The sequence below is a fragment of the Mustelus asterias genome, chromosome 18 (assembly GCF_964213995.1).
Source record: "Mustelus asterias chromosome 18, sMusAst1.hap1.1, whole genome shotgun sequence".
NCBI classification, from domain to species: Eukaryota; Metazoa; Chordata; class Chondrichthyes; order Carcharhiniformes; family Triakidae; genus Mustelus; species Mustelus asterias.
Window position 1 is genome coordinate 36,091,061 of NC_135818.1, and position 21,929 is coordinate 36,112,989.

Below are 21,929 nucleotides of genomic sequence, written 5' to 3' on the forward strand. Positions count from 1 at the left end.
GAATAAAATAAAAGGTAATCAGTAATGCAAAAATGTATTAATGCAAATTATAAAATATCTTTTAAAAAATAATTAATGTTCATATTATACCTGCTCGATTACGGTACCTAGTTTTGGCTTCAGCCCTTTCCTCGGCATCAAAATACCATACAGTAATGGCATACCTAGAACAGAAAAATAATATGTCAGATCCAAATTCAAATATTTCTCTGCAAAACCTTAGGTATTATCTAGGAAACTATTTTGAACTCCAAAGGTCCATTTTCATATGGGTGCTGAGATGACAGCTATTCATTCCGGAGCAAGTGAGCAATTGTCCACTACTCCTACTGGCTAGGCCCTGTTGACCTGGATGGCCAAAATCACCTTCCCACTTATCTCCCTATCTGACTTCAGCAAAGGTCTCCGTTGGATTCTGGATGCAATCCCAGTTTCTGGTGGTGCTGCTGGGTCCAGAGAGTTGCCAGCTATTTGACTGGCCCAAAGCACTGATGCGGGTCTTTCTCCGCAAATTAGGGAGGAATCTTTCAGAGTAGGACAAGCTTGCCTTCAGAAATTAAGCCAGAGGGAGTCAGCTGAGACCCTGGTGCAACACAAGACTCGATCCATTAGGTTATGCCGTAGTTGCCTTTTATTGGTTTCATATTGACACCCAAGATTCCACTGTTCTATTCAAGAAGGAACTTGGGCTGAAATCTAGTGCATTAGATGTGGGTGCAAATCCTCTAATGGCTGCTAAATCTCGCGAGTGAGATCTCAGTTTGAGATCTTCCCTGACCCCAGCCGGTGACGTGATCAGATTCACACACAAAGGGTGGAGGTGCCCACAGGTGACAGGAGTTGAGGGACATGGCTGGGAACTGCACCCTGGCACTGCCCCAGGTGCAGTTACCCTCCTGTTTGTGGGGATTAGGGAGTGTTCCTCTTGTTTAGCCTGGGGTGGGGGTCCTGAAGTCCATGGGTCGAGGCAGTTGCCCTTAAATTTATCTTTGATAAAATTTTAAATCCTGGTGTTGCCGACGAGTTTAGGCCCACCCCTCCAGCTGGCTGTGTGATCCTCGCCAGCACTTTGAAATCGCAGAGTGGTGTTAAATCAGGTGAGAGAGACATGTGACGCAGGTGAATTTCATACAACTTTTCTCGCCTGATTCAACAGGTGAAGTGCATTGGACAAATTCCTCCTTCAACCATGCGGATCATAGCTTTGTGGAAATTATTGGTGTGTTTGCTTATGTAACAATAGGGACTGTACTTTTAAATAAAGTTGTTGTTTGTCAAGTACTTTGGGATGCGACAAGGTGCAAAATAAATGCCAACTTTTTATCCCCCCCCATCCCAATTGCTGAACATCTGCAACTAAATCTCGGATTTCTGAACATTAGCTTGAACTTAAAGCAGAATGGTTCTTCACGGATGACCCCTCTTCTGGTTGAAATGACCAATGGGACCACCGAGTTGATTTAGACCAAGTCCAGACATTAGCAATTGAATATCAGAATGTGAGCAATATTATTTTCATTCCCATATTTTCTTTCAAATCTCATAATTTATCAATGGTATCTGGGATCGTTCCTCTTATTTGGTGGTAGATGTCAAGGGTTACAAGTGCCCAGTTGTACAGTAATATTTGTGTAACAAAGTTCTTTCAAGGCTCAAATCCCAATGATAAAATCAGAGTTGTCTTTAGCTTGAGTTTTGATTTTTGCAGAATCTCTCTACAGGAATTTTGGCTTTCACAAATCTATAATAGCATCCCACTGACATTACTAACCAGAAATGGAGAACATACATTTAACCAAGATTGGGAATAAGCATGAATCTCTTGGTCATCAATCTATTAGCACGAATGTGCAGGCAGACTTTAAAATCTGACTAATGAAGATTTGTTGGTGAAAATACTTTTTCCTTTACTTCATTGATCAAGAAGTATAGTTATCGTCAGATAAAACTGACCATCAGGCATCTATGATTTTTAAAATATATTACAGTTCTGCTTTGGAACTGCTAAATAATTTGACATTTTATAGCCAACCAACTGGACAAACTACACTAAACATTTTGCAAGATGGTACCATGGTATGACTGGTTACAAATATCTCTAAAGGGATTCCAATAGGGACATACCTGACAGAATATGCTGGCTGTACTTCATGTGGATTTCTTCGATCAGACCAGAATAACAACAATCTATCAAACATTGGCTCAATGTCAACTACATAGGACTTTCCTTCTGGAAATATTCGAAGAATACCACCATCTACCTAAAAAAATGCACAAGTTTCAATAGATAAGCTAAGAAATATTCAAACATGCAAACATCACACAGACTAGTCACCCAAGGCCAGACTGAACCCAGGTCCCTGACACTGTGGTGCTAACCACTATGCCACCGTTCAGCCCAAATAGTATTATATATTTTGATACAATAAAGAGAAACAATGGATGCAAAACTAAAAAATGTAATAAAACTAGCCTATAAAGTGCTTTTAAATAAACATAATATATTCCATATTGCACAATAAGACATGCATCAAAGCCCGAAATAAAGACACTGAAAGGCTTCTTCTAGCAAGAGTAACCAGCCATAGCAAGCGCTGGTAGATCTCCAACTCAGACAGAGCATGATAGTATAAACATTGCCAATATGCAAGTTATCATGTTTTCAAAATAGCTTGATCTTTTCTGGACATCCAAACGTAATGGGGAGACTTTCAGGAGTGGTGCAATATTGGAGGTGTGCCCATCCTGCTTGGCCAACACGGCATTCAGCAACCCAAACCACTTGCATATTCAGAACTTTAACATTTTCCTGGTAGGCTTCAGCACCAAATGGAATCTCGAACATAGGAACAGGAGTAATCCACTAGGCCCTTATTAAATGCAGAACAAGTTCTAAGATCATTTTATTCATGGGATGTGGGCATCACTGGCTAGGCCAGTATCTATTGCCCAATCTTCTATTGCCCAAATTGTCCTCGAGAGAGTGGTGGTGAACTGCCTTCTTGAACTGCTGCAGTCCCTGAAGTGTAGGTACACCCACAGTACTGTTTGGGAGGGAATTCCAGGATGTTGACCCAGCAACAGTGAAGGAATGCTGATATATTTCCAAGTTAGGATAGGAGTGACTTGGAGGGAAACCTCCAGGTGGTGGTGTTCCCAGGAATCTACTGCTCTTTTCTTTCTGATGATGATAGTAGTCGTGGTTTTGGAAGGTGCTGCCAGATCGTGATTGATCCAATTGTGGCGTCAACTTCATTTTCTTGTCCCTCCCCCACCCCCCGCAATAACCTTTGACTCATGTCAATCAGAGATTTACCTAGCTCAGCCTTGAAGAAATTCAATGACCCTGCCTCCACTGCTTTCTGGGAAAAAGAATTTCACATACTAACAATCCTCTGAAAGGAAAAAAAAAATCTCATTTCCATTGTAAAAAGGAGACTTCCTATTCTTAAAGCGTGTTCCTAGTTCTATTTCCCCCTCACCAAAAGAAACATCCTTCTGGTATCCATCCTATTAAATCCCCCTCAAGATCTTATGTTTCAATAAAATCACCCATCATTTTTCTAAACTCCAGTGCGTAAAGGTCAAATCTGTTCAACCTTTCTTCATAAGATATGCCCTTTATCCCAGAAATGAATTGAGTGAACCTTTTCTGAATTGCTTCCAATGCAATTATATACTTTTTCAAATAAGGAGACCGAAACTGTACATAGTATTCGAGAAATGGGGCGGGGTTTTCCGGCCTCGCTTGCCCCGAAACTGGAAATCTCGCCTGAGGTCAACGGACCTTTCCATGGTTCCTTGCCCGCTCTGATTCCCGTGGCGGATGGAATGGGAAAATTTGCCCCATGGTCTCAGCCAGACCTTGTACAGTTGCAGTAAAACTTTCCTACTTCTATATTCCTTTTTCCTTCAAATAAATGCCAGCATTCCATAGCCTTCCTAATCACTTGCTGTACTTGCATACTAACTTCTTGTGATAAATGTACCAGGATACCCAGATCTCTCTGCACCATCTCACAATTTGAATAGTATACTGCTCTTCAATTCTTTCGGCCAAAGTGGACAAGTTCACATTTTCCTGCATTATACTGCATGTCAAATTTTTGTCCATGTCGATTGTTTAGCAACTGAGAAATGGATGGCCAGCAGTTGAAAGGCTCCCTAAATGGGGCATTTCATGAAAAAACTGTTTGCCAATTGAACAAAATGAAATACTAAAGTTAGATTATCTCATTACATTTTGTCCTTCTTTCTATTGCCAAATACCAATAATCATCACAAGGACCATGTGATCGGTTTTAAACATTTGGCAACACTAGGCATGATGATCAGTATGCAACATACAAGTGTAAAGCACTGATGACAATCTCTAACTTAACCTCTCTCCTGATTTCTGCTGCACTTTCTTCTACAGCAGCACAATGGAAATCAGAATTTCGGCACCATGTGTTGGGACAAATGAGTTTTAACCCAGATCTCATGAATCGCTTGATCCAGAGTTGATGCATGCAAACGGTTATCATCAAACAAATCGTTTACTGAATGATGGGAATTAAAAATACATGCATTGAACATGTTCAAAAATTGTTTTGAAAGTACAGTTGCAGTTATTTATATGATACAAAATAAATCAGTGTAGAGTTATTTATTTTCTGAACAAAAATCACTAAGTCTGTTACTTTTAAAATTGTCTGAAATAATACAAATGAAATCCATTAAACAAATTGTAAGAAAGCAGTTTTAAACAATTTCCCGAGGAGGAAAGGAATATTTCATACCTTTGCATCCCAGTTTTTATTCAGATAATAAATACATGTCACACAACGACCATCACCAGTTGGATTGTCAACATGTCGGACATACCCTGTTCCATTCCCTGGGTAGCAAGCTACCATTGCCTGAAAAGGGAAGGGAAAAAGTTCATTTGCAAGCAATTTTTCTTCATTTATTAGTCATACATTAGCTAGCAACAATGCATGGTTAGAATGGTTATAGCACATAGAGGCCATTCAATCCATTGAGTCCATGCCAGCTCCCTGCAAGAGCAACATCAACCAATCCTACTCCCCTGAATTTTTTCTCTCTTCAGGTGCTTATTCAATTCCCTGTTGAAAGCCACAATCAAATCTGCTTCCACCACAATCTGAGACAATGCATTCCTAACCATTCATTCCTTAAAAATGTTGTTCATGATTTTGACTCATTATCGAATCTCTCCATTAGGACCAACACAGCTTATCCAATCAATCCACAAAACTAAAGTCCCTCATCCCTGTAATAACTCTCAAATTGTTCTTGCACTCCCTCTAAAGCCTTCACATCATTCAAAAATTATGATGCCAAGAATTGGACGTGATGGTTATGGCCAAACGCTTAGAACTTGTTCTGCATTTAATAAGATCATTTTTTCATGGGACGTGAGCATCACTGGCTAGGCCAGTATTTATTGCCCTTCAGAAAGTGGTGGTGAACTGCCTTCTTGAACTGCTGCAGGACCTGAGGTGTAGTGTGATGACTTCAGCCAGGCTAATGAGGTTGGCTTTCTAGAGTAGGAACTACTTGATGAGTTTTTAAAGCAGGCAGCGGGCGATCGAGGGGGTCGTCCATCCTGACTGTCTGCCCCTCTACCGCAGCTACATTCGCGGCCAGGTGTCCCTGGAGAGGTAGCATGCGGTGTCCACGGGCGCAGTTGACGCCTTCCGCGACTGCTGGGCACCACAGGAGCTGGGGTGTATTATCGACCCTGATAATCACCTTTTGGTTTGATGTTTTAAGTTTCCTTTTGACTTTGTTTTTGGTTCGGGCTGTTCCCCCTTCCTTTTGGGGAGCTGCCCCTTTTAATTTGTCCCTAAGTTAATTCGAGTTCGTTTATTTGGTTGGTACCTAAAAGAGATACCTGATGAGTTTTTAAAGCCATCAATAGGTCCAGGCAGCGGGCGATCGAGGGGGTCGTCCACCCTGTCTGCCCTTCTACCGTGGCTATATTCGTGGCCAGGTGTCCCTGGAGAGGGAGCATGCGATGTCCGCGGGCGCAGTTGACGCCTTCCGCACCCGCTGGGCACTGCAGGGGCTGGGGTGCATTATCGACCCTGATAATCACATTTTAATTTGATGTTTTAAGTTTCCTTTCTGCTTTGTTTTTTGGTTCAGGTGGTTCCCCCTCCTTTTAGGGAGCTGCCCTTCTTGAGTTGTCTGAGTTAATTTGATTTTGTTTATTTGGTTGGTACTCAAAAAGAGCTACCTGATGAGTTTTAATTGGTGGTTAAATTAGGGAGCCTCATGCTCCCTATTTAAAGCAGGTGTGTCAGACTCCCAGCCTGCATTCAGCAGCTGGAGAGTTGGCTGTGTACAGATGTATGGCATAAATAAAGTAACTTGGTGACTTTCGCCTCCGTGGAGTTATTACATGTGGATACACCCACAGTGCTGTTTGGCAGGGAATTCCAGGATGCTGACCTAACGACAGTGAAGGAACGATGATATATTCCAAGTTAGGATATGAGTGACTTGGAGGGGAACTTCCAGGTGGTGGTGTTCCCAGGAATCTACTCTTCTTTTCTTTCTTTCTGATGGTTTTGGTAGGTGCTGTCAGATCATGATTGATAAATCTTTATAAAATAGGCAAAATGCTGGAATCTGAGAATGCAGCATTTTCTGTTCTTGTTTCACTCTTTACTAAAGATTCTTCATAAATTGTTTGCTTATGTTTTCACTGGCATCCAGCTGAAAATTCAAGAGTGAACACTTCTTTGCATAAACCACATTTATCCTCACTCTTTGCCTTCTGTTAGTTAATTGATCCTCTATCCATGCTAAAACATTACCCATAACACCATGCACTTTTATTTTATGCAGCAGCCTTAGGTGCGGCACCTTGTCAAATGCCTTCTGGAAATCCAGATACACCACATCCACAGGTTCCCCACTTCTCATTCTTCTAAACTCTGGAGAACACAGACTCAATCTCTTCCACGAATCAGTCTGGTGAACCTTTGTTATACTCCCTCAATGGCAAGAGAAACCCTTCCTTAGGTAAGTAGATCAAACTATACACAATATTCCAAGGCTCTAAACAATTGAAGCAGAGCTTTTTTACCCCATCCTGAAATCCTCCTGCAATAAAAGCCAACATAGCATTTGCCTTCTTAATCGTTTGCTGCACCTCACATTAGCTTTTAGTGACTTATGAACAAGTACACCCAGGTCCTTTTGGACATCAACACTTCCCAACCTCTCAACATTTAAGAAATACATGGCATTTCTGTTTGCCCTACCAAAGTAGATAACTTTACATTTTTCCACATTATATTTCATTTGCCATGTTCTTGCCCACTCCCTTAGCCTATCTAAATCCCCTTGAAATCTCTTTTCATCCACCCCACAACTTGTGTCCATCTAGTTTTGTGTGGTCAAACTTGGAAATATTACATTTGATCCCCACATTCAAATCATTGTTCTAAATTATGAATACAAAGGGCCAAGCACTTATCACAGTCAGCCAACCTGAGAATGAGCCATTTATTATCTTACTCTTTGTTTACTGTCCGTTAACCAAGTATCAATCCATGCCAGTATATTACTCCCAATCCCAGGTGCTCTAATTTTATTTACTAATCTCTTGTTTGGGACCTGATCGAAAGCCTTCAGAAAATCCAGATACACCGCATTCACTGGTTCCCCATTTTCTATTCTGCTAGTTACATCCTCAAAAACCTCCCAACAGGTTTGTCAAACACGATTTCCCTTTCATTAATTCTACTGTCATGATGTTAGCTTTTATTGCCAATCCTACCATCATTTTCTGTGTGCCCAGTTATCACATTCTTTATAATGGATTCTAGCACTTTCCCTATTACTGAAGTCAGGCCAACAAGTTCTGTAGTTCCGGGTTTCTCCCCATCTCCTTTCTTAAATAGTGGGATTACATTTGCTACCTTCCAATCTATAGGAACCATTCCAGAATCTACAGAATTTGGGAAGATAATTGCAAATTCATCCACCAACTCTACAACCATCACCTCTTTTAACACTGGAATGTAGAACATCACATCCAGGAGAGTTGTCAACTTTCAATTCATTAATTTCTCTCGTACTACTTTATTTTTAACTAATACTCATTTCTTCCAGTTTTCTAGTATTCCTAGGAGGTTTTTTGTATCTTCCTCTGTGAAGACAGAAACAATGTATTTGTTTAGTTTCTCTGCCATTTCTGTATTCCATATTTTAAATTTTCATAAGGCGCTCAGTTGTCTTTGTTAATCTTTTCCTTCTTACATAACGTTAGAAGCTTTTAGAGTCCATTTTTTATGTTTCACGCAAGTTTACTTCCATACTCCATTTCCTCTTTATTAATTTCTTAATCCTCCTTTGCTGAATTCTAAAACATTCCCATCCTGAGGCTGACTACTTTTCCTGGAAATTTTATAAACTTTTGTAAGGAATATAACGTAGGAAAATGTGCAGGGTAAATACGTGGAGGTATGGAGATCGGGCCTAGGTGGGATTCTTGTTGGTACAGGTTTGATAGACTGAATGGTCTCCTTCTAGGGATTCTATGAATGTGAAGTTATGCACTTTGGGAGAAAGAATAAAGGAGCTGAATATTATTTAAATGGAGAAAGACTGCAAAAACAAATGCAGAGAAATTTGGGAGTCCTCATGTATAAATCACAAAAAGCTAGCATGCAAGTTCAGCAGGTAATAGGGAAGCCAAATGGAATGTTGGCCTTTATTTCAAAGTGAATGGAGTAAAAAAAGGGAAGTCTTGCTAAAACAATACAACGCACTAATTAGACCACACCTGGAATGTTGTGAACAGTTTTGGCCCCCTCATCTAAAGAAAGATGTATTGCTATTGGAGGCAGTCTGGAGAAGGTTCATTAGGTTGATCCTGGGTATGGAGGGATTTTCTGAGGAGAGGTCGAGTAGGTTGGGTCTGTACTCATTGGAGTTTAGAAGAATGAAAGGCAACCTTATTGAGACATATTGGATTATTGACAGGGTAGGTACTAAGAATTTGCTTCATGTTGTGGGAGAGTCTAGGACTAGAGGGCATTCTGATAAGAGTGCTATCAAATTTGTCTTATTTTTGCAACCTCTAGCCTTACCGGAGAGCAAAATTTGTACGCTCTGTCCCTTCTTGCCACTCTTGCCTTGTCCTCTCTTTAATTTATCACATCTTCCCTCAACCCCACAATTTATTTTAAAACCCTAAGATAAAGGTAAAATACTACAGATGCTGGAATCTGAAATAAAAACAGAAATGCTGGAAAATCTCAGCAGGTTTTACAGCATCTGTGGAGAGAGAATAGAGCCAATGTTTCGAGTCAGGATGACCCTTCATCTACTGCCCTAGTTATACAAATCACCAGAACACTCAGGTGAAGGCTATCCCAACAGTACAGCTACCAGTTTCCCCAGTATTGGTGCCAGTGCCCCATGAATAAAAACCCATTTTACCCACACCAATCTTTCAGCCATGCATATAAAACTTTACCATACTCCAATTTATTTGTGGCTCAAAGTTTTTAAACTTAGTTTCTAGCTGCTCATGCTCTCCAAGTAGAAGCAGAACCCATTTCCTAATCCTACCTATGTCATCAGTATCTACATGGTACTTTGCAGCTAATAGCATGACCCCAGCAGGCTGTGTTGCCTATCAGGGATTGGGACATCTGCTCTGGGCTGGAGAGGAACTTGCAGTGGTAGGGGGAAATCCAGTTGTCATAGACACTAGGACGTGCCTTGGATTGCACAGCAGTCTATTTGATTAGCACCCCATCCATAAACTTTCACACTCTGTACCACCAACACACAATTGCAGGAGTGTGTACCATCTACAAGATGTACTGCAGGAACTATGGCTCCTTTGTAGCACTTTCCAAATCCGACCACTGCTGTCATCTAGAGGACAAGCGCAGCAGACACATGGAAAGACCCCTCCGAGCCACTCACCATTCTGACCTGGAAATACATTCCCCTTCCTTTATTGTTGCTGGGTCAAAATCTTGGCACTTCTTCCCTAACAGCACCGTGGGTCTATCTACACTATATGGACTGTAGTGGTTCAAGGTGGCAGCTCACCACCACCTTTTCAAGGGCAATTAGGGATGAGCAATAAGTGCTGGCCAAGCGAATTAAAAACACAGGTGTCCATGAGCTCCGACGTTTATTGGCCACCACACACAACTTGCACTGTGACTTATAGTGTTTAAATTAATTATTTTACTGACTACATTTTAATTAATGACTCTAGGCCTGCCTGTGCTTAAATTCTTATTTCAAAAAAATATTCTACTTATCCCTATTGAAATTACTAAGTTAAAATAAATAGGAAACATCTATCAGGAAATATATTAAGTTTTACTACTATCTGGGACTAGGGCGACTTACTCTACTAAATCTCACTACTAATAAAACCTCACAATTACTAAAATGACCAGAATTTTGAAAGGTAAATGAGAAAAATGCTCACCAACCAATCAACTACCTGCTTTCCTGGGATGTCATACTTAGTTTTTCTCAAAATGTGGTTGATTTATTTTGGAACCATGGTTTGGATAACTCTTAACCAGATCAACCTCCTCTATTCAAGCAACTAAATAGCTGTTTCTGCTACATGAACATAGCATTGGTGGATCTACATTAGCCAGACTGTCTTAAGCAGAGTTGAGGTGGTTCTGCAGATATGTGCTAGTTTTGGTAAAGACCGTGCCTCTGAAACTTGGGTTGGTGGTGTGCTTCTACAGATTGAGGATCATACTAAATCCTAGAAGAACAGGAGCTGAAATTCTGTCAGGAATACAAGAGTTCTGAAGGACTTTGTGACTGAGATTGATGGCACATATGCTGGGTGGATTGCAGTGCCAATTCGTAAGATGTGTTCCGAGTTGCGTCTACCATTTAATGTATAATTTATAGTTAATAATCAACTATGTCATGTTAATTCATGTTTAACTTGCGTTGATTAAAAATGTTTTTCCTAGCATCCCCCCTAAACCTCCTGCCCCTCACCTTGAACCTATGCCCCCTTGTGACTGACCCTTCAATTAAGGGGGGCAGTTGCTCCTTATCCACTCTGTCCATGTCCCTCATAATCTTGTACACCTCTATCAGGTCGCCCCTCAGTCTTCTCTGCTCCAACGAAAACAACCCAAACCTACCTAATCTCTCTTCATAACTTAAAATGTTCCATCCCAGGCAGTATGCTGATGAATCTCCTCTTCACCCCAGTGCAATCACATCCTTCCTATAATGTGGCGACCAGAACTGTACACAGTACTCTAGCTGTGGCCTCACCAAAGTTCTATACAATTGCAACATGACTTCCCTGTTTTTGTAATCTATGCCTCGATTGATAAAGGCAAGTGTCCCATATGCCTTTTTCACCACCCTACTAACATGCCTTTCCACCTTCAGAGATCTATGGACAAATATGCTAAGGTCTCTTTGTTCCACAGAACTTCCTAGTGTCCTACCATTCATTGAATACGTTGTCAAATTACTCCTTCTAAGGTGTATCACTTCACACTTTTCAGGGTTAAATTCCATCTGCCATTTATCTGCTCATTCTGTCCACATCTTCTTGTAGCCCAAGTCACTCCGCCTCACAGTTAACCACCCAACCAATCTTTGTCATCCACAAACTTACTAATGCTACCTCTCACATAGCCATCTATGTCATTTATGTAAATGACAAACAAAAGGGGGCCCAACACAGATCCTTATGGTACGCCACTGGACACTGGCTTCCAGTCACTAAAGCAGGCCAAGGTTGTTTCCACTGGCAGGTAAAACCAGAATTAGGGACATAGCCTCAAAATAAGGGGAAGCAGATTTAGGACCGAGTTGAGGAGGAACTTCTTCACCCAAAGGGTTGTGAATCTGTGGAATTCCCTGCCCAGTGAAGCAGTTGAGGCTACCTTGTTGAATGTTTTTAAGGCAAAGATAGATAGATTTTTGAACAGTAAAGGAATTACGCGTTATGGGGAGTGGATGGGAAGTGGAGCCGAGTCCACGAAAAGATCAGCCATGATCTTATTGAATGGCAGAGCTGGCTCGAGGGGCCAAATGGCCTACTCCTAGTTCTTATGTTCTTATAGGGGATTATCCAACATAGTATCGTTTGACTCCTATATAGCAAAAAATGTTTAACCCGAGGAATCCTGTGGTCTCATTCTTACAGTAAATATCTGGGATATTGGATTTCTTCTTTAAAAAAAAGTTATTGGTCTCAATAAGGCACTTACCTCCTGAGTTCACCAAGTTCTCATCTTGAGGGAGCTGCCAGTTTCCCAGACACTCAATAAACCTGACCAACAGGAGTTACATTTTAAAAACAAAATGACAATGAGCTTTGCAGCCCCATTGTCTTATTTAAAGATGAAACTTGTCTTCCTGGATTAAGTTTGTCATCCTCCTAGCTTCAGTAGAAGCTGGAAATGGATGGATTTGAGGCGAGTTTGGAGTCAGAAAACAGATTCCTGAGACTTTATTCCAGCCAGAAATTATCCTGTTTAAGTTAAAGTGCAGCTCTGATAATTGTTATACAATTTGAATAATTGGTTGGGTTTTCAGCTATCACCTTTCTTACAACAGTGGCATGGCATGCATAATTTTCCATCTACCTGAACTGTTTCCCAAATCAAGATAACAATGGAAGATTAAATCCAATGCATCTGGAATGTAACCACCTCCTTCTTTTAAGATCCTGGGATGGAAACCATCTGGGCTTCAAGATGTCACTCTTAATATTTTTTTTACTACTGTTATTTTACTTGTGCTAAATTTGCTGAGACTCTGCCCCTGACAGAGTATTCCTTTCCAAGGGACAGCCAGCGTACTATCCACTTCCTGTGTTGTAAATACTGATGCAATGCAATTATCCAACATTGTTATTTTCATTCACATTATCACAGTAACCAGTTTTCAAATGGCCCTCTGAATGTCAGCCAACATATGGATTGTGCTTTTCAATTATTTCCTCTACAGCCAAGCAATAAAGTAGCCATCAGGTAGTCTACATGTGAACAGTTTGCTGAAATAGATGCCTAGAGTAATCCATAATAATAAAGAATGTAGTGGACAGGATGGGCTGAATAGTCTTCACTGGCATTTTGATTATTCTATGATTTTATTCGGCGATTCTATTTAGAAGCTAATATTAAACCAAAATTTGCAATTTTGGAAATAGGCAATTTGAAATGTAATAGTTTGTTTACTGAAATGTAGAGTTTCACTTGTCTCTGTGCACTGAAAATTAGGATTACTTAATGGATTAAAAGGGACTTGAGAGGACCAATTACTAAGAAATGGAGTCTCAGTGAACATCTGCTTTAGGCCCCAGAGCTCAGGCAGATAATACCTAATTGTGGTAACCAATATTGGTTCAATGGATATAAAAACATTGCTTTATTGCATGAATAAGAACTTTTTCATATTTAAAAGGCTTGGTTGCTTTGCGATTGAAGTCTTGGGTGGGTAGCAAATGCTTCTCAGAAGTTTTAGATAAAGAATTCTGTTCTGGGTCCAATTTTCCCTTTAACAGTTGGGAACTACAAAATGGGCCATTTCCCAAGTTGCATTCATGACTTCTGAAAGTCATGCAGCTCCCACAATATTTTGCTCTGGGTGTCAGGGTCAAGCTGCACTCAGAAACACTGTCCCCAGAAGCATGTCAGAGGTAGCAAAGGAGGTGTTAGGGTGGCAAAGCGAACTGGTTAGAAGGCCTGCCTTGGTTCCCTGGGACTTCGTAGCAGTCCTGTATATGATTGTTATACCCCTCACTTCCCCATGCCTCATAAAATCCTTACGCCCCCACCATGGCCTTTCATATCCTCTCTGCTCTCCTCCTATCCCCTCCGATTACCTGCATGCTCCGTCCATGCAACCTACATACCCACTCTCCAGGTTTCCACAATGTGCAGAACAATGGAGAAATTTGCAAGTTTTTGAAATGGTCCTGAAACTGACACAAGAGACTTTGACAAAGTTTCAAATGTTTAACGCTTTACTCATTGATATTAATCATACTTCGGGTGCAGCATATAGGAAGAAATAATGGGGCTTGTGAGGGAGTAATTGTTATAATCATGGGTGATTTGAACCTACTTATAGATTGGGCAAATCAGGTTGGCAAAGTAGCCTGAAAGAGGAGTTTAGACTGTTTTAGGGACAATTTCTTATCGCAGGAGCTTCTGGTCCTGCTGTTGTCAACCAGGGTTTCCCATTCTATGCACCTCCTGCTTTCAAAAGTCCTGATGTGGAGATGCCGGCGTTGGACTGGGGTAAACACAGTAAGAAGTTTAACAACACCAGGTTAAAGTCCAACAGGTTTATTTGGTAGCAAAAGCCACACAAGCTTTCGAGGCTCTGAGCCCCTTCTTCAGGTGAGTGGGAATTCTGTTCACAAACAGAACTTATAAGACACAGACTCAATTTACATGAATAATGGTTGGAATGCGAATACTTACAACTAATCCAGTCTTTAAGAAACAAAACAATGGGAGTGGAGACAATGTCTGGAGACAATACACATCTTTTTAGCCTGTCTTGATGCTCTCTCCACTCCCATTGTTTTGTTTCTTAAAGACTGGATTAGTTGTAAGTATTCGCATTCCAACCATTATTCATGTAAATTGAGTCTGTGTCTTATAAGTTCTGTTTGTGAACAGAATTCCCACTCACCTGAAGAAGGGGCTCAGAGCCTCGAAAGCTTGTGTGGCTTTTGCTACCAAATAAACCTGTTGGACTTTAACCTGGTGTTGTTAAACTTCTTACTGTGTTCAAAAGTCCAGACAGCAGGGCATACAGAGCACAATCCACAAGCCAAAACATTTAAAAGAACTTCAAGGACAAAGGCAGAGTCCACATGTCACACCCGGAACTTTACCAAAGTACTGAAACCACACAAAAGGCTCGACGTTGGGACAATTATGGGAAGAAATTCTCCAGATATAGAACAGCTTCAGGTTTTCAAAAGAAGAAACAAAAGATCAGGTCAGTATTGTATTCAGTAGGGACTATTGCGGATGACATAATAGCAAGGCAGGGAGTCAATCAGGCTTCAAGTTCATATGATGAAGTCCTTCGGACATTTGATGCACATGTCATTGAACAAGCAAAATTTTATTGGAACAAAAACTGGGTGAATGCATGGAATCATTAATAAACGACCTGTACTGGCTAGTAGAGAATGGAGACTACAAACTCCTGACAGAAGAATTAATATGCGGTTATACAGTAGTTGGCTGTCTTCGCAGAAAACCTCTTGCAAACGAGAAAAGATTTAACCCTCAAAGGCAGTACAAATAGCATGACAGACAGAGTTAGGAAACTAAACAAGGCTGTCGGTCAAGGGAAAAAGACTGATGTCCCTTGGGAAAAAAGTGAAGCCATTCAATATGTTGAACAAAAAAAAAGCACAGTGAAGCAAAAGCCTGTGAAACGAACACCAAACATCATCTTGATATGCTCTCAAGCGTGGCAGGAAAACTGCACAAATGGAAAAATGCCAAGGAGGGGGGAAGCAGACTGCCACAACTGTGGAAAGTTAGGACATTTTAAAATTGTCTGCTAATCTAAAATACAAGGAGCTCACAGAAAGAAAGAGAAAGCCTAATGAAATTCAAGAAGTGGAAGAGGCACGGGCAAAACAAATAGCTTCTCCCAGGAGAAGTTAACGAAACAAAAATTACTGCAGCACTGAATTAGAAGTGGATGGTCACCCCACAGAATTCAAGCTCGATACTGGTGCAGATGTTTCAGTACTCCTGTATTATATATATATCACCAAGTTCATAATTGGTCAGAAAAGCATGCTTGCAGTTGAGGTTGATTCATGAGATTGATGAAATTGCTGACAAGTAGTTCAGCAATGTATTCAAAGGAATTTCCATCCCTATTTTCAGGCTTAGGAAAGCTGAAGATCGAATATCATGTAATTCTAAGGGTGGATGCTAAGCACATATGTCTCTTCACAGTATGGAAGGTCCCCCACCCATCCTTCAACAAAGTCCAGTGGAACACATGTAACAACAAGGTTATCACTCCAGTAACTCTACTGACAGTGGTTTCTGGAATGGTGACGGTATAACACCTAATGGTTCAATTAGAATCTGTGTGGACTTGATTCAATTACAAGTCAGTAGAGCACAAAACCCAAACGTTGGCATCATTATGAAAGTCTTGCTATATTCAGAAAAAGCACCTTCTTCAAAATTAGATGCTAATAGCAGCTCTTGCCAGTTGCCTCTGGACAAATAACCCAGATTGCTAACTACTTTTATCATCCCATTTGGTCATTGTTTTAACTGATTATCATTCAGAATTGCTTCTGCACTCGAGATATTCCAAAGAACAACGTCTCAGACCCTGGAACGCATGGGAGGGAATAATATGCCATATGGACAACATTCTCATACATGACCATCAAGTGGGAGCAGTCAAAGTTCTACAGGAAGCAGGTTTGTCATCAAGTGGCAAATATGAATTTGCAAAGTCTATGATAAAATTCTTAGGCCATGTTATGCAAGCTTTGGGAACTACTGCCGACCCACAGGAAACAAATATGATAGTTCCCTAAAAACATCACACAAAGATTCCTTGGGAAAGTCAATCAAGTGGGCAAATTCTTGACAAACTTTGAATTTATTGAGGAATTGGAAGCTTATATTTCACTCATAATTAAATGTTTACAAGCCATGGAAAGAGATTAAGCAAGTACAACAGAAGGATGATGAATGCATCCAAATAAGAGCATGGACAGACAGATGACTAAATTATATTCCTAACAATCTAGTACTTCGTCATCACTTCCAACAGAAAAGACACCTCACAATCATTGATAATTTCTTTGTGGTTAGCACTGCTGCCTCGTAGCACTAGGCACCCAGGTTCTATTTTGGCCTTGGGTGACTGCCTGTATGGAGTTTGCATGTTCTCTCTGCGTCTGCATGGGATTCCTCACACAGTCCAAAGATATGCAGATTAGGTGGATTTGCCATGGTAAATTTCCCTGTAAAGTCCCAAGATGGGTAGGGTAGGTGGATTAGTGGAGTAAATATGAGGGAGGGGGGGGAAATGGGGCCTGGATGCTTTGTCAGAGTCGGTGCAGACTTGACGGACCTAATGGCCTCCTTCTGCACTGTAGGAATTCTATGACTCTTACTTTGTAAATTACTGACTAGTCATTCCTAAAACACTTCAATTCAAAATTCTCCACAAAATCTATCAAAGTCACTTGGGGATAGCGAAATCCTGAATAAGAGCCCAGCAGCCAGCCTGGTAGTCATTCCACTGAAGAGTTAATCTTGAATTGCCTTGTGTGCATAATGAATAGCCAACAGCTGAGTGATCCACTGGCATGCTCCTCCCTTCCTTTGAGGCCACGGGAGTACCCGGAAATTGACTTATTTGAGTTTAAAAGGCAAAGTTTTCATCACCATCATGGATTACTACTCCAGTTAGTTTGAAGCGAGTAGATTGCAGAGCATCACAGCGGAGGCAGTCATTACATCACTGAAGAGAATCTTCATGGTACATGGCATCACGAACATAGTAGTATGAGATAATGATCCTTAGGGCCCGATTTTACCATTGCGTCGTGCCAGTTTTCAGGCGGGAAAACGTGGTAAAGTCAGGCATGAGGCCATTAATGCGATCTATGCCCGCGTCCGCACAGATGGCCACTTCACCGAGGCCTGGGAATGGCTGCGATCCGATTCGTGCCCGAAACGGGCGCAACAGCGACTTAAATGCATTTAAATTGAATTAATGAACTGCCCGTCCAACTTTATCAGCATTTCCCCCTTTACCACCGCGTTCGCCAATCCGGAATCTCAACGAAATGGGCATGCTAAATAAAAATCTGTTTTGGGCGCTCCAGCTGCTAAAGAGGCGAGTTCAGAGCTTCCAACGGCTCTCTGACTCAGATCAATGGTTGGGGGGTGAGGCGGGCCAGATCATTCTCTGGTGAGGGAGTGGGGGGGAAAGTGAGGCCAGATCATTCTCTGGTGAGGGGGTGGGGGGAGGGAGGAGGTGGGTCAGATGTACCTCTTGGGGGAGGCCAGATCGTTGTCTGGTTGGCGGGGGGGGGGGGGGGGGGGGAAGGGGCGGAAGGCGGGCCCGATCATTCTCTGGTGAGGGGCGGGGAGTGAGGCCAGATCAGATAATTCTCTGGTGGGGGAATGAGGCCAGATCATTCTCTGGTGGGGGGGGGGGGGGGGGGGAGGAGGGGGTGGCGAGTAAGATGCATCTCTGGTGGGGATGGAGGGGGGGGGCCAGATGGATCTCTGGTGGGGAGTTGGCTGCCACTCTGCGGGCGATCGGTGGAGGTGGGGTGGGGGGGGGGGAAGGGGGCTGTGATCGGTCTGAGTAGCGGTGGAGGTGGGTGGATAAGGGGGACAGTGATGTCTGTGGGGATCATCACTCCCGCTTTTCGTTCCCGGGCCACTTTATCCACTTTTTGCGGCCCAGGAGCGATCTGACACAGGTGCACTTTTTCAAATTTTTTTCTAACTGTGCTTGCACAGTTCAGAGCTCCGATCGTTTCGGATGCGATAAGCCCCACTCACAGCGCGATTCAGACTCGCAATTTTTTTCAGGCTAAGTGCATGTGGGGGCGCCTGAAAGCAGATTTCCAAGTCAGATCTGAATTGTGCCCAGATTCAGCACTTAGAATGAAAATGGTAAAGTCAGGCCCTGAGTGTTCCACAACCTTGTGCAGGAATATGGTTTCACGTGACTAATTCACCTGGATATCCTCAGTCGGAAATAGAAGCGGAAAGAGGAGAGAGTTTGAAAAATTAAGGATTAATGAAGAACAAACCTATTAACTTAGTCCTTAAAATTGGGACGGTGATGGCCGATTGGTATTAGAATACTGAACATTACAGCGCAGTACAGGCCCTTCGGCCCTCGATGTTGCGCTGACCAGTGAAACCAATCTAAAGCCCATTTAACCTACACTATTCCAATATCATCCATATGTTTATCCAATGACCATTTAAATGCCCTTAATGTTGGTGAGTCCACTACTGCTGCAGTCAGGGCATTCCACGCCGAAGAACCTACCTCTGACATCTGTCCTATATCTATCACCCCTCAATTTAAAGCTATGTCCCCTCGTGCTAGCTATCACCATCCGAGGAAAAAGGCTCTCACTATCCACCCTATCTAATCCTCTGATCATCTCGTATGCCTCTATTAAGTCACCTCTTGACCTTCTTCTCTCTAACGAAAACAACCTCAAGTCCCTCAGCCTTTCCTCATAAGACCTTCCCACCATACCAGGCAACATCCTAGTAAATCTCCTCTGCACCCTATCCAATGCTTCCACATCCTTCCTATAAGGCGGCGACCAGAACTGTTCGCAATACTCCAACTGCGGTCGCACCAGAGTTTTGTACAGCTGCAACATGACCTCATGGCTCCGAAACTCAATCCCTCTACCAATAAAAGCTAACACTCCGTACGCCTTCTTAACAACCCGATCAACCTGGGTGCCAACTTTCAGGGATCTATGCACATGGACACTGAGATCTCTCTGTTCATCCACACTACCAAGCATCTTACCATTAGCCCAGTACTCTGTAATCCTGTTACTCCTTCCAAAAGTGAATCACCTCACACTTTTCCACATTGAACTCCATTTGCCACCTCTCAGCCCAGCACTGCAGCTTATCTATGTCCCTCTGTAACCTGCAACAACCTTCCGCACTGTCCACAACTCCACTGACTTTAGTGTCATCCGCAAATTTACTAACCCATCCTTCTACGCCCTCATCCAGGTCATTTATAAAAATGACAAACAGCAGTGGCCCCAAAACAGATCCTTGTGGTACACCACTAGTAACTGAACTCCAGGATGAACATTTCCCATCAACCACCACCCTGTTTTCTTACAGCTAGCCAATTCCTGATCCAAACCGCTAAATCACCCTCAATCCCATGCCTCCGTATCTTCTGCAATAGCTTACCGTGGGGAACCTTATCAAACGCTTTACTGAAATCCATATACACCACATCAACTGCTTTACCCTCATCCACCTCTTTGGTCACCTTCTCAAAGAACTCAATAAGGTTTGTGAGGCACGACCTACCCTTCACAAAACCGTGTTGACTATCCCTAATCAAATTATTCCTTTCTAGGTGATTATAAATCCTATCTCTTATAATCCTTTCCAAAACTTGGGCCACAACAGAAGTAAGGCTCACTGGTCTATAATTACCAGGGTTGTCTCTACTCCCCTTCTTGAACAAGGGTACAACATTTGCTATCCTCCAGTCTTCTGGCACTATTCCTGTAGACAATGACGACATAAAGATCAAAGCCAAAGGGTCTGCAATATCCTCCCTAGCCTCCCACAGAATCCTGGGATAAATCCCATCCGGCCCAGGGGACTTATCTATTTTCACACTTTCCAAAATTGCTAACACCTCCTCTTATTAAGCTTAATCCCGTCTAGTCCAATAGCCTGTATTTCAGTATTCTCCTCGACAACATTGTTTTTTTCCTGCTTGAATACTGACGAAAAATATTCATTTAGCGCCTCTCCTATCTCTTCAGGCTCCACGCACAACTTCCCACTACTGTCCTTGACTGGCCCTAATCTTACCCTCGTCATTCTTTTATTCCTGACATACCTATAGAAAGCTTTAGGGTTTTCCTTGATCCTACCTGCCAAAGACTTCTCATGTCCCCTCCTGGCTCTTCTTAGTTCTCTCTTTGGGTCTTTCCTGGCTAACTTGTAACTCTCAAGTGCCCTAACTGAGCCTTCACGTCTCATCTTTACATAAGTCTCCTTCTTCCTCTTCACAAGAGATTCAACTTCCTTAGTAAACCACGGTTCCCTCACTCGACCACTTCCTCCCTGCCTGACAGGTACATGCTTATCAAAGACACCCAGTAGCTGTTCCTTGAACACGCTCCACATTTCAATTGTGCCCATCCCCTGCAGTTTCCTTCCCCAACCTATGCATCCTAAATCTCGCCTAATCACATCATAATTTCCTTTCCCCCAGCTATAACTCTTGCCCTTCTGTATATACCTATTCCTTTCCATCCCTAAAGTAAACGTAACCGAATTGTGGTCACTATCACCAAAGTGCTCCCCTTCCTCCAAATCTAACACCTGGTCTGGTTCATTACCCAGTACCAAATCCAATGTGGCCTCGCCTCTTGTTGGCCTATCTACATACTGTGTCAGGAAATCCTCCTGCACACATTGGACAAAAACTGACCCATCTAAAGTACTCGAACTATAACTTTTCCAGTCAATATTTGCAAAGTTAAAGTCCCCCATAACAACTACCCTGTTACTTTCGCTCCTATCCAGAATCATCTTTGCAATCCTTTCCTCTACATCTCTGGAACTTTTGGGAGGCCGATAGAAAACTCCCAACAGGGTGACCTCTCCTTTCTTGTTCCTAACCTCAGCCCATACTACCTCAGTAGACGAGTCCTCATCAAACGTCCTTTCTGCCACCGTAATACTGTCCTTGACTAACAATGCCACACCGCCACCTCTTTCACCACCTTCCCTGCTCTTACTGAAACATCTAAACCCCGGACCCTGCTCTATCCATGTCTCCGAGATGGCCACAACATCGAAGTCCCAGGTACCAACCTATGCTGCAAGTTCACCCACCTTATTCTGGATGCTCCTGGCATTGAAGTATACACACTTCAAACCACCTTCCTGCCTGCCAGTACACTCCTGCAATGCTGAAACCTTATCCATGACCTCACTACTCTCAACCTCCTGTACACTGGATCTACAATTCAGGTTCCCATCCCCCTGCTGAATTAGTTTAAACCCTCCCGAAGAGCATTAGCAAATTTCCCCCCCAGGATATTGGTACCCCTCTGGTTCACGTGTAGACCATCCCATTTGCAGAGGTCCCACCTACCCCAGAATAAGCCCCAA

The 21,929-nt window shown here is 42.4% G+C and overlaps 1 protein-coding gene across 1 annotated transcript in view; it reads right to left on the reverse strand.

Moving 5' to 3' along the window:
* The window catches only part of LOC144507068 (prolyl hydroxylase EGLN3-like), a 49,046-nt gene that overhangs the window by 2,205 nt on the left and 24,912 nt on the right, over positions 1–21,929 (reverse strand). Inside the window, exons 2-4 of the mRNA XM_078233740.1 lie at positions 4,782–4,901; positions 2,125–2,261; positions 91–164 (exon numbers count right to left, since the gene is read on the reverse strand). Of these exons, the coding sequence (XP_078089866.1) occupies positions 91–164; positions 2,125–2,261; positions 4,782–4,901 (331 nt within the window). The remainder of the gene's footprint in view (positions 1–90; positions 165–2,124; positions 2,262–4,781; positions 4,902–21,929) is intronic.